The sequence below is a fragment of the Adelges cooleyi genome, unplaced genomic scaffold (assembly GCF_023614345.1).
Source record: "Adelges cooleyi isolate 19-005CV unplaced genomic scaffold, UGA_ACOO_1.1 ACOO_flye_CR_arks_rails_tigmint_CR_PRNA_23, whole genome shotgun sequence".
Lineage (NCBI taxonomy): Eukaryota > Metazoa > Arthropoda > Insecta > Hemiptera > Adelgidae > Adelges > Adelges cooleyi.
The window spans coordinates 7133167-7147744 of NW_026095893.1; the positions used below are offsets into that span (position 1 = coordinate 7133167).

At 28.0% G+C, this 14578-nt stretch overlaps 1 protein-coding gene across 4 annotated transcripts in view; it reads left to right on the forward strand.

Annotated features, from left to right (window-relative positions):
• The window catches only part of LOC126835547 (lachesin-like), a 144271-nt gene extending 143292 nt beyond the window's left edge, over positions 1 to 979 (forward strand). For all 4 annotated transcript variants that reach the window (XM_050568212.1, XM_050568214.1, XM_050568215.1 and 1 more), the window contains one exon: positions 436 to 979. In XM_050568212.1, the coding sequence (XP_050424169.1) occupies positions 436 to 542 (107 nt within the window). In that variant the 3' untranslated portion in view covers positions 543 to 979. The remainder of the gene's footprint in view (positions 1 to 435) is intronic.
• Positions 980 to 14578: the final 13599 nt, after the last annotated feature.

The window sequence follows — 14578 nt, forward strand, 5'->3', positions numbered from 1 at the left end:
TTTTCAAAATTAAAAACCCTAAAATTATACTTGTAATATAAAATTGATTTGTCTTCGTTATTCTTGTATTTAGGCTAGCACAGGGTATTGTGATTTTATAGTTCTGAAAGTCTCCAGTTTCGACTTAGGATGGGCATAAAAATTCATTCGGTGTCATCATTTTTTTTGTACAAGGCACCGAATTTACAGGTGTATTCACGTCTAAATGTGGCTCGATAAGGAACTTTTGTTTCAAACAAATTTTATTCACGGCCCAAGGTACATTTTGAAATTATGCGGTTGTTTGGACACAGTTGTTGTGAATTTGGAAGCAGCACACATTATTACAGACTACACGACACAAAGATTGTTTATTAAATTATGAAACACCTGGAACCGTGTTTATGAATAATTTAATGCATACTCACTTATTTTGGGGTATTTTTTTTTTTACAGGTGAACATCCCGCAGCTATGCAACACGGAGAACATGGCGCTGGTTCTAAGCTAGCAGCATGGTCTTGGACCCTTACAATGGCTGGTTTTGCCCTTTCATACAGATGATGTTAACAGTTTTAGATACATTCGACCCATTTCGTCGCTCAGTGAGTTCAAAAATAAAATGTATATGACACATTCAGTGGAAATGTAATATTATGACTCATGCGTTTTGTAATTTATTTTTATTTTTTATTGTACATTACAATAATTTGAATAATTTTGTGTACAAAATAATCATTTAAAACCACATTATGATGTTGCTTGTGAAGTGCGTTCATTATATTATTCGTTAGTGTACAACGATTATGTCAAAAAATTATCCGTTTGCCCCAAAAATATAATAATATTGTCTTACCGAAGTATGCCATACTAGCTTTTTTTTTATCAACCACTGTGCTAAATATTTAGCACACCAGTATAAGTAGTTTCGTAAACTTTTTTATTTGCTTTTAAGTTTTAAAATATGTTTAATGGAACGTCTTTTTTATTATTCATATCCATAAGCTCAACATCATTTACTAGTAACAAATATAAAAAAAATTATTTATACAAAAATTATTTTATTTACTCACTTTAGACATACCTAATACATATTTTGTTTTTTATGATTAATTTCGCAAAATAAATTACGATTATTATTACTTACTAAATAATGATAATTTATTTAATTTCGCCGTTTTTGCGTTGTTTACCAATGATTATTTGGTCAATGTTTGAATTGTCTAATAAAAACAATTAATAAAATAAAATGTTTCTAATCTCATTAATCGTAAATATTACTTAGCTCGTAATTGTTTTAAGTTTACTAATGTATTTTAAGATATATAATAAAGTTATTCAGTCATGATTATTTTTAATGCCCAAGTAACTTTGAATTAATATCCGTCACTGCATTCAAGTAAAATTGGATTCTAAGCGAAGCCAATGTTGTTATACACATTACACATAACTATACATATACCTATTGCTATTGACTCCAGATCGAATATAAGGAGTAATTATTAATTATCAAATATTTGTTTAACAGTAAAAAAATAATGCATCTTCTATTTCAATTCGCTATAAAACATATTTAAAATACATTTATGTTATGGTTATTAAATATTTTCCAATCGGGTGTTTAAAAAAATGTCCTAGACATAAATGACATACGATTTTAGTAACATTAATCATTTTACTACAATAAGTATCATTACCTAATGCTAACTAATATACAACGATTATGCTTATCTTGTTTTGTTGCATAAGCTAACTATGCTAACCCATTTTAGGTCATTACTTGAAAAACATCTTAAAGCATATTTTAGCATTTTACATTAAATGTAGACAATATTGATAAACGGTATTTAAAAAGATATGCTGACATAATATTACCATCTTAAAATGAATACACAACCTTCGCTTAGAATCATTATGAAATAAGTGATAAACAATCTGTTTCAAAATACTGCCCTGAACTACGCTAATTGTATACCCAAATTTTAGTTTACTCATATTTTGTCCTCATTTTCATTCTTAAAAGTAGGGGGAAAAATGTATTAAATATAATATTTTCGTTTTGTTATTTTTTATGTTTTCATTTACGCTTATAATTTTTACAATTTGTTCATTATTTATTACATATAAATATTAAATATATTATATTATGATGTATCGGTACCTACCCGTTTTTAGAATTATTATAGTAATAATAGTGTATTATAATTTATAATAGTAAAATAGGTATATAATAATAACAATATCAGTTACCCTTGTACTTAGTTTTTAAAACAAAAATTATTGAAATGTAAATAAAAAAGAAAATAATATGTAAGTAAAACTATATGTCATACACGTCGGTTAGCGGTTATATTATTCTAATAGTTCAACAATGTCATTAAAATGAATACATCTTAAATTACTATAATATATAATTTTAGGACAACATTTCAATTTGAAAGTAATTACTTATTCATATTGTTATTAAAATTGTTACCTATGTTTAAAACATTACATTTGTTTTGTTTTACTTAAATTAATAAAAACACTGACGTTAATTAAACGTGTTTTATCAACTTCCAAAACAAATACTCCATTGTAAGTACGACATTTTAATAAAAAAATGTATTTTTTATTTAAACAGCAAACGTTTGTGTTTGTACTGTAGGAGAACCCAGCAACTTCATAGATAAAGGTTAGTCTTCAAACAAAATGTCCAAAAGGCGAGACTGAAACCGCGTGAATTCTATTGCGCTTTAATTTCATTTTTAAATCCTATAGTAAGTAATTTTATAAGCATTAAGGCTTCCAAAGTCGGTATGGCAAGTATATATATTTGGTGTATATATAAAAAAATTAATCAAAAATTTACCACGGCTTTTCTTATAGCTGATGTTTTTTTCAACGGATTGAGCTTATGAAAAAAGTAAATCTCATATTATGGTAATATATATTTTAGTAAAAAAAAAAGAGATTTGCTTATTTATTTTTAAAAAGCATTATCCTAATTAGTTGAATGACCCAGACCCCATAATTTGTTTTTTATTATAACATTCATGTTTAGTTTATAGAACAACGCTTTTTTTACACTCTTTCGACTTAATGTTGTTTAATTATTTTTTAAATTGTGCGTTACATATTATATACTAAAATATCGAAAAATAATGAGTTTATACTATGACTAACTATATAATTCCCCAGTTTACCATTATTTATAATCAATCAATTATAGATTATAACACTAGCTACAAACAAAATGCATGTTAAAAGGTAAGTAATTTCTCTGTATAGTTTTCAAGTTTAAATTGTTCTGTGAAAAATAGTGACTTAAAAAAATGTAAATAAACCATTGTATAAAATATGTATATACTTTGTCGAAATAAAATGTTTTAATCATGAATCTCTTCGTTTAAAAAGAATCTTATTTTAAAACATTAGATAGTCCATATTTTACACATCAACAAAATTAGGTATATTTTATATCCTTTTAAAATATAAACAACAATTGTTCCAAGAACAATTATTATCACATAATTATCTAAAGAAGTATAAAGAAAATTAGATACTTGAGACAACTTAGCCGGGGACTTAAGGAGATTACCCTGGTCTTGCAAAATTTCCTTACAGTTCTGCAGACAAAGATTTTGTAGGTACTATTATTTTTTATATAAAAATGTTGTATTATTTTTATTAATAACAATGTAATTTTAATAATAATTCGTATAATGATAATAAGAAAAACATTTTAAATTTCACTGTTTTAAAAATTTACAAACATTCGCCAATTATTTTTATATCAAAGGTTTTTAATTAAATAAAACCATCAAACAAAATATTCAAGAATTAAACTTTAAAAAAGATTCGGATTTGCAACTAAGTTTAAAATAATGATTTTTTTAAACGAGAAAAAACGAGGTAGTCGAGATTTAAACTTTAAACAATTCCATAATTATGCGCAAGTTAATAAAAGTAGAAACATGTTTACAAAATTCTTTAGGTTAAAAAATTCTCACTATAAACTATTCGGTTGTCATTTAATTAATTATATTTTTATCTTAAAACACAGTATTTTTTTAATTAAAAAAAAGATAGTATAGTCAAGAGACCTTTTTCATGGAAACAATTCAAGTTTTCAAGAATAAGTTGTAGAAACGCGTGTAAAATCGCATTTTTTTCTTCAATACCGATAATGATAAAACTTTTTACTTAACCGATAACTTCTACAATAGATAATTAATGTTTTTTAATGCTTAGATCAAATCATTTTTACTTGGGAAATCTCCAGTTACCAAGATGATAAAATGACTTATAAATTCATTCCGCTTCGAAACAAGATGATTAAATATTCAAACTACTTAACGACTACAGAAATATAAAACGTAATAATACTACTCAGTTGAAAGAATATATATATATCAACGATTACTATTTAGGTGAAGTCTTGATTTTAGATAAAAACATTTTTTTTTAATTTACCCCATTATGAATTTCCCAACCCAATTCCATCATAACAAGATATAGTTTTCCATCTACACTTAGGTTTTTTAAATTTTTAAACAGAGATTAATTATTATTGTTGAAAACAATTAATACTACATGAATAGCAGTAGTCATAAATCAAGTAATAAAATAAATAAAAACCTACCCTCTCAATTGATAGTAGAGTCATTCCATGCCTCAAACTTATATATTCTATGCAAATAGTTCCATAATATCGAAAAAGTGAAGAAAACAACTGTTAAACAAATTGTTGGACTTAGGCGATTGTATATTCCGTAAATTTATTGTAATTGTAAAAACACCTTAATTCACGGCCACGTTACTTAATGAATAATTATGATATTGAAATGAAATTTTCACTGAACAATTGTAATTTAAGTGTTCTTTTTTATAATATTCTTAAACAATTTTTCTTTCTTATTTTTAAGTAGCTAAAAATTGAAAAACAGATTCAACATTTTATAAATTTCATTAAGTTATTATGCTGACTTAAAGTAAAAATTTAAAAAAAAAATGTTTATTTTACCACATCTAACTACAATCTTTTGATTCGTAATTTTTTTTGTACACTTTTTTTTTATATAATGTATAAATAACTTCAAAGTTTGGTATTTTACTAAATAGTACAATACTTATAAGCCTATAACTTTTTAGGGCTTGAACTAAAAATTCTAGTAAAAGTTTTGTAATGGAGACTTGTTTTTACTAGAATTTGTATGAACTTGAATAATAAGATGTTGTGCGTGGTTTTTTAAAATAAAAAATTCGAAAAATCCAAGTTCCAGTAAACTCCTAGTAAAAATAAGTCTCCCTTAGGAAAATGTTACTAGATATTCTGGTATATACGTATACGTAACTGGTGCTGGTACACATTTCAGAATTTTTACAGACGGGAAAGACACGGAACACACAATATAGGCACGGGTTATGTTTTCGCGCAGTGGGTGCTTTTGACTCGTTTGCCCGTGGCCGACAACTTTCATTATAATAATATATCCTGTTGGGGAGGGTTGTACCGCCGACGTTTATAAATGTCATGTAATGAAAAATGGATTTGACGTGGTAGTCCACTAACGGCAAACGCTCATGCACTGACGATCGGTGATTAATCGCGAGGTCATTTCAACGTGTATATGCATTTTCCATTGCCACTTTTGTTTTGCACAACCCGAAGATTTATTGACATTTTCGGCGGACTTCTCTTACACCGTTCCGTCGGCACTTTTGCCGGCCCGTAGCGCCCCGCCTGTGGATTTCATGGTCCACGTAGTTTTTCCATTCGCCAACATAATCGGCCGGAAGCCGGCTGCTGCCGAATCATGCGAAAATCTTTTGTTTCTAGAGCACAAAACACTGATGATGGACGTGTTGTGGTCGCGGTGCACACCGCCGGTGCGTTTTTATATTATATTTTTCTAGTACTGTAGTTACAAAACCGTTTGCTACGCGCGACCTCTTCTTGTACAGCTGTTACGGGTTAAGTTTTAGCGCCGCCAATAAATAGTAGTCTCGTGTCTTTCTGTTGCCGATTCTATTGTAATCGCAATTGGAAGTTATTTAAATAAATCGTGGAAAATATCGTTTATTTATCATTTTTTTCTGGTCATTTTATAAACTAAACTTCGTTTGTATTCAACAGAGCGTTACACCTATATATTATTTTTGTATAAAAAACGCGAGAAAGCAGAACAAGGTTTTTTTATAGACTTTGTCTATAAAAATAAGAACTTAAGAACTTAATTTGTTTTAAAACTGGTGTTTTAAAAACGGTATGGATTAAAATATAATCAAGTTTGTGAACTGTATTTTGCTCTCACCTTTAATTATAATTGGATTGGTGTTAGGTTTAAGTCAGTAAATGCCATTAAAGACCATGATGTCTTCACCAACATAAATTCAATGAACCTTTTGCCTACTGGAACTATATAGGTATTATTAGGATTTAATATTGAAGAAAAAATCATTTTGCGTCCATATTTGAACATTTCCAATTAAGATTATTGTCGGGTAGCTGTGAAACTAATAGTTTAGTCGCAGTCAGGTACTTCTGGACAATATAACCTCTCCAACGATATCCCGCTTAGCAACAAAAAATAGAAGAAGTCACAGTTTCATCTAAACATGGATCTTGGACAAATTTGAACCATCCGTGGCGAGAAATGAATAGAAAAAAAGCTCGGGCCTCATCTGGCCGGATTTCCGGAAACTAATGATAACGTAGACTTTTTGTCCAATGAAGCAAAAGCGTCCGATTCGTAAGCCCCGAGAAATGGATGCCAGCTATCCTTTTCTTCTACATAGATTCTCTTGAGGTGAGTATATTGTCATTATTCTAAAATTCAAAAACTGCAACAACCTCCAGACGTTTAAGTTCATTATATAATTCAAAACTTCATCATAGCACTAAAATAATTTTTACCCAAACAGTCAAATAAACAAACTTTAATAATTTGTATCATAAAAAAATATGTATTTATATCTTTACACGTATCAGCTAAATAAAACTGAAGTATTCTGTTGTGATGAAGATTATAAAATTAACACAAATTGATATCACATGAGAGTTGTTTAATAGTTGAGGTACTTTGCAGAGTTTTAGTTCGATTGTGTTAAGTTTTTATTAAAAATATTAAAACTAGCGCTGAGCAGTAGATATTATTTTTATATCACTTACAGGATTCATGAATTATTCATCCAACAGTTAATGCTAACTAAAGATTATATTTTAGTGTTACTTTATTGGTAACACTTCGATAGAACACATTGTAAACTGGCACTCTGAGCCCAATCGCAATCTACTTTGTGCCAGTTTTTATCTACTATTTATATGGTTCGAATTAGTTATGTAAAGTACACACAATGGCTAAAATATTCAAAAATAGTCTAAGCACCTGATAAGAATATAAAACGAGTGAGTCAGTAACATTTTATCGTCTGTATAATATTCTAATAGTTTATTGCTGAGATCTAGGATAACATTATACGAATAAATTACACTGCATATAACAGTAAAATATATAACAGGCAAATTTTAAGTATATTTTATTATGATAATATTCTTAAAATTCATTGGAAAAATGATATTATCAATAAATATAAATAAGTAAAAGAGGTTGTTTTTTGGTATAGCTGAATATTATTCTCATTTGTATTCAAAGATAACAATATGTCGACATTTTTTGTTTTTTCCCAACAATATATTGCATAATATTTATGTAGGTAACCTCGTGCACCATACAATTGCTGTATACAAATATTCGGTAATGATATTTTTATCCCACGCTGTGTATGACGTCACTTTTACTAAATCAATCTCATCTTACTACTGCATATTGTCTGGTTGATCAATTCAAATGCAATAACCTATGAGTACACCTATACAGTTGAAAAGTATTCAAAGAGTGAATAGTTAAAAATAACTATAAAACAAAACAAACAATACAAAATTGTTTATACTACTATAGAAGCTTTTTTAGCATTTGCACCGGAGAAGTAACTTTTGTACTTAATTTCCTATAGAGCAACCTCGTTTATTCCATTAATATGTAGCTATATTTACACATATGTCAAAAACCAGTGTTTTCTTTAGACGGATTAGGCTCACAACAGTTTTATACATGGCTCAAAACAATATTAAGGTAAAAAAATACATCAACCATTCTAGTTTCCTTCAGCTCACTCTTAAGATTACCTTTCGTTATCTTCAGAACTATAGGACCGAACTTGAGGTCTGCGACATTCTCTGGTTGGAAATGCCATTAATAAAATAAATGAATACCTTCTCTAATAAATGTTTTAAATGTTAAAACAATGTTTATTGCATATATCCTTCCAGTTATCAAACCTTACGTTTAATCATTTTACTCCGACTGAAAACCAATATTCACTCATTTATGTTATAATACATGCACTATGTACACATTATGGTAACCGAAAGACTGAAAAATATGAGTATATATTCTTTGTTAAATCATTATTAAGAATAAATTATATTTTGTAATGTAGTTCTAGTTGCGGCTGTATAATAAAGTAATTTTGTTAATTAAATATAATTCGATTTAAGCTCGTTTAGCTTAAAGGTTAAAGCTGTATCAAAATGGAGATTTACTTTATTGGTTTTCTATTCTCATTAGAATATTACGTTCAGGTCATTAGCATATATTTACACATTTGCCCAATTTGAGATTTAACCATTCATATGCTGAAGCTTTAAACTAAATTTTAATCCTAGAGTGCCCATTGGGGATTCTCTTCACTTGCCATTTATTGTACACGTTTATTTACACATTATACAAATATAATTTATCGCAGTGTGTTGGTTTAATCTTTTTAACGTGTTATGACCGGAATAGAAATTGTAATGTTCTGTGTAGACTGATAAATCCCTGAACTTGAATCAATATCTCATTTAGTTATATGTCCTGTATGTATTCTATAGTGTAGCTATAATAACTGAATTTTCACGCAAAACGACGTCAAACTCTGTGCTATGAACAAATAAATAATTTATATATTATTTTTCAAGTATTCTTACTTTATTAATCTCTCAACACCGTAGGTTTAATTTCCTTAATATAAATAAGTTTACAATGCATGGGGAGTGTGGGCGAATGATTATCAATGACGAAACCAGATAATTGTAGAGTATATTTTCATTTAATAATTTTTGGCAAAGTTGATAGCTGTAGTAATCGTCAGGACAATTGTTGTCGACTACACTTCATTACTTGACTTATGATAAAGTGAAACACAACTAATGTCTTACTATTTACTAACACAATGCTTTGATTCCTGCTCAGCAGTATAATATTTTTGTTCTTTTTGTCCGTTCTGTTAATATCTCAGTGTATGTCAATTGTTCATAATTGTAATAACCTTGGGCGTCTCAATAGACGGTAGGCCTATTATTTTTTGCAATGAACAAATTTAAATAATAAATAACTTGTTTAATGTTGATACTATTTATAAATATCTTTAACATTATTTACAACATATTTAGTACCTATTAGCAATTAATTTAGAATTACTTTAACAAATATTTCAAAATTACTTTTAATTAGTTTATAAATCAATAGTAACAACAAAATATTTTACTTTGAAGTAGTTAAGAACGTCGATCAAATTCAGAAAAAAATCGTTTGTTATTAAATATTGTAGCTTTATTAAATAATGTTGGTAAGTTTGTAGAGCTGAATTAAACTTTAATAAACATTCGGTTTCTTAGAGTGGTTTAACTGTCAAGGAATAGTGGTAATAACTGTTTTCCTCTCAATACAATACAATATAGAAGATTCATAAAAAAAAAATGTATTTCAAAATCCCATTAAAATATTGTTTATTAGCAAAAATATCCAAGCAAATTAATGAAAAATAGCTGGATGGTTCGTTCATTTTAAATGAAAAATTTTTCTTGAATATTCAACTGATAATCCGATAATTAGTTTAGTATCATTTTTGCTTTGGATGTATTTGTTTTATTTTTATTTATACACACATACAATTAGGTGGGTACTTTGTCATTCCGTTTTTGACTAACGGCAATTAGGTGCTAAAACACACTATACGTTAAAACCTACAGCAATATTATGATTAAGTACGTGCGAACTGGAAGTTTTTTCATTTTAAGTTGTAACCAAATTTTGTCATCTGCGGTTGTAATATATTTTTTTTTCCTTTGTACCCGCCTTCTGCCTCCTTCTCTTCACATAACCGAGATTGGGCGTATTCCAGACGGTATTTTTCTGGAGAGGAAACGGGTTATATAATATGTAAGTGCACATTAACTTCGAAGTCCCGGACGTTTGTCACCACAAACAGGAGCGGGAGGAAAATAGAATAAAAATATATTTAAGAACTTCAGAGAACTTATTTTTTCCACTCTTTAGAGTCGCTTTATGAAATTACTTTTTGAAAAGTTTCTCATTTTATTGCTTTTCCTCTCTTTTTTTCTTTCACTCGTTCACTCTATCGGTACGCGTAAAGTATTTTCTTCTTATTCAAAAATTAGATTTTCAACACCCAAACTGTCACTATGAACGTGTCGCATTAAGAATGTACAAACATTTTTCATGGCACTAAAATTGTTTTTGGTTTCGGTACCTTGGTTTATTTTAAATAAAAATAAATGTACAATACTTTTGTTTTATTATCTTTTTAGCTAAAGGCGTACTTAGATTGGAGCCACCCAAAATGTCAGAGAAACCTGATAGCGAAAAATACGGTATAATCAATCAAACATTCTAATTTTCATAAAGAAATAAACTTTAAAATATATATTTTTTTTTTCTTGAAACTAAAAAAAAAAAATATGAAATGGCTTTGAAAGTCCACTACCTTTGTAGTATCTTTTTTTAAATGTTATGATTTTAAGTATAGCAATATGTATTTTATAATTAATGATATTCCTTTGAATTTTACAAAAATGTAAAGGCTTAACAAAGAGTAAATAAGTTCAAATATAAACCTAAAAATTAAAAAACAAATTTTGGACAAATTCTGAACAAAATAAAATAATAATAATAAAAATTCAATGCAAAAATATCATTATAATTTATAAACCATTGGCGTAAATTCAGTGGGCGCTATACTCAAAACTCTATAAGTTTCAATTAGTAATATTAAATTGGTCATGTTCAATAAATCTTCCACTAAAAACAAATTAAAATTGTAGGCTTTTTACTATTTTAGCTTATTTTTAAGTGTTTGATTATTGACTAGTACCTTTAGAAATATTCCACAAGACTGAATGAATTGCCTGGTTATTAAAATTATAATTATAAAAAAACAATCATTCAAACTATAGATTTATAAGTTTACTTAATTTTTAGAAGCTTAAGATAACATCGAGTATAATATTTACCCTGAGCACGAGCGTATGCAGCTTGCCTATCTCAAACGCCGTTATAGATTAAGTGTACAATTTTCTAAAAAATAAAATTTTATTTTAATTCATAACTATTAAATTTCAATTAAACAGTAATAGTGATAAATATTTTACCTAAAACAATTTATTTTGAGGTTTTTTTTTATAGAAAATATTATTTTAATATCGTGTTTTCTACATTGTTAATTCTTAAGTAAATATGAGTTTTTAAAAGATGTATATTAGCATACCATTATTGATGTCCACTTAATACTTCTTATACTATCAGCCTATTAGTGATGGGAAATAAATCCGGATTTTCTTAAAATCCGTAAAATCCGGTTTTCGGTTTTCGAAGTTCAATGAAAAAAATCCGGATTTTACGAAGAATCCGGATTTTACGAAGAATCCGGGTTTAATGACAAATCCGGATTTCAAAATTTGAACTTAAGAAACCGTAATCTGGGTTTAAATAAAAAGCCAAATTACCGATTTTTTAATTTATAAAGCCATTTTGTAATTACTAATTCAGCAGTACAAGATGACCAAATTGTTCAAATTAGTTGACTTTTAATCCTCTATGAAATGCTATTATCGGACCCCTTCAACTAAATTACCCTAAGTTATATGTTTCTAATGAACTTTAAGTTTCATATATGTAATCTAGCTCAAATACAAAGTAAGTATGCTGTATTACAGTTCACTATTTGTGATATATTGAAAACAATTACCTATTTAAAAATTGTAAGCTATATTTGAGTAGTTTTTACATGCTTTTCTTTAACTCGCTAACACGTACGTACGTCCGTACGTTTGTACGGATATTTTTCAAATCTTGCAAAATTAATTTAACCCACTTCCCGATGTCGTAGAAGGCTGAAACATGGCACAGACACTCAACTCGGATGACACTATAATATAATGTTATCATATTGGGACTCGGGCATCCAGGTCGCCCTACACAGAGTCATATGTGGGGGTCATTTCACTAAAATTTCATGTTTTTTTCAAATCTTCTAAAATTAATTTAACCCACTTCCTGATATCATATAGGCTAAAATTTAACCTAGACACTCATTTTTGGATGACAATACAATGTTCCGTCAAAATATTGGGACCTAGACATCCAGGTCGCAAATGCCGGGGGGTCAAATATGGCGACCATTTCACTAAAATTTAATTTTTTTTTTCAAATCTTCTAAAATGAATTTAGTAATCTATTCACCAATTATTAAGTACCTTTAATAGGACGAAATACGGATTTCGAAGTTCGAATACTACAACTCCGGATTTTGAATTTCAAAGTTTAAAACTCCGGTTTTTTGAACTTCGCAAAATCCGGATTTTCCCATCACTACAGCCTATATAGTATACTTTCAACGCAGTTACATGGTACATTTTTGTGACGTAATTTACGACTCATGAAATCTCATTACATAATTGTGTCGAAGGTATATGAACTATAGAGATGCGGGTATCAGAGGAAAATTAAAAAAAAAACTAACTCACTCTCAATTATTCATTCTCTCCAAGAAAATAGGTATACTTCTTATTACTTATTTGCAATTTACGTGTATTTTAAATAAAAAATAGATAACTTTAATCAGCTTAAATTTTCATATATTTTCTTCTTCAATGTATGTTTAAAATAAAACGTCTTTGTTTTATCGAACATTTTCAGAAAAAAATATATTTTACATTATGCATTACTATGGAACTCATGTGAACTACACAAAAGTAACAATAGAATAAAACGTGGTAAAATGATCTCTATGTTATTATATCATATTATGGCAGCAGAGTAAGATCTGTGTAATTGATAAAGCGCAAAAAAACGTTCTAGATAAAACGATTTTCTCTTTTCCTAGCATAATACTTCTCGACATAAATATAGCTATGCCTGCATATAATTTATACCGCCACTCTCCACACTTGTTTCGAAACATATTTACACTGAAACGTTCCTATGAGTTTTCTTGACGTTTATTACTACGATGAAATGTCGGCATCGTTTTGTGGAAATAGTACGCCTTCTCTTTTGCAGAGACTGACGACGCAGAAAAACGTAGGTTATGGTAGAGCATTTTTAACACAACACATAACCAGAATTTCGCGCATGTGTATATCTATAAGTACTATATATAATAAATGAACATGCAAAAAGAAATAGTTAAATACTGTTTCTAATAAAATAATATCGACCCGAAAATGAGAAGGTCGTATCACTATAATTAAATTAAATGTCGAAAAACCCCTTAGTTCAATAAAGTCGAATCACCAAATATTATTAAAACATATTATTTAAATTAAAAAAAAAACAAGTCTCATGAAAAATTGACTAATTTTTATGTACAACAAAAATTTAATTACTACTTCAATTAAGTGGTACAGTATTCGTTTTATAATCTTGCTTCGGAAAATTGATCTTATTAAAACAACAGTGAAGTAAAAGAAGACTTCCTAAAAAAAAAACCGTACATTTATTATAAATGTTTCTATTATTTTACAAGTATAAGTTTAAAAGTATATAACGCTGAAGTAACTAATAACCATGAATATACCTCTAGTAGCAAAAATTATGTGTATGGTTATTGGATATATATTAAAGTGCATTACTGAATTTCTCAAAAAAAAAAATTCACTTATGACACCTATACAAGACAATAGTGTGTCACAACTTACCCCACGCTTCTTCTCATTTACTCCTCCTAAAAAATTAATAAACACTCCCTTAAAAGGTGATCTTCCCTTACATCCTGACTTATCAATTGAGTCATCTTAAAATGAAATTTGGATTTAAACAGTCATAATTTTTAATTTATGGGAAAAACTTTTATTTTTAATTCAAACGATAATAAGTTATTTTCTTACAATACATACAATATATTGAAAGTTTGAAGTCGATTGGCTGTGATTAAGCAATTCAACATAAACTGTACGATAAAAATTCCTTTTAGATCAATTTATTTTTATCAAATATTTTTTTTATACTGTATACCTTATACATTTTTTAATAAATAGTCCTTTCCATTACGCACAACACACGCCAGTTAAACCAACAGAGTTTGACAAACATTGAAATAATAAATTGCATAAGACATAAAAAATAAGATATTTCTTTTACTTTTAAAATAAATCAAATAATTTTATTAGATCTTAAATACTTTTAATATTTATTTTGAAACACAAGTTTTTAAAATCCTAAACAAAAATAACTAAATATATAAAATAAATCGAATACAAAAAATTATCCGTGCAT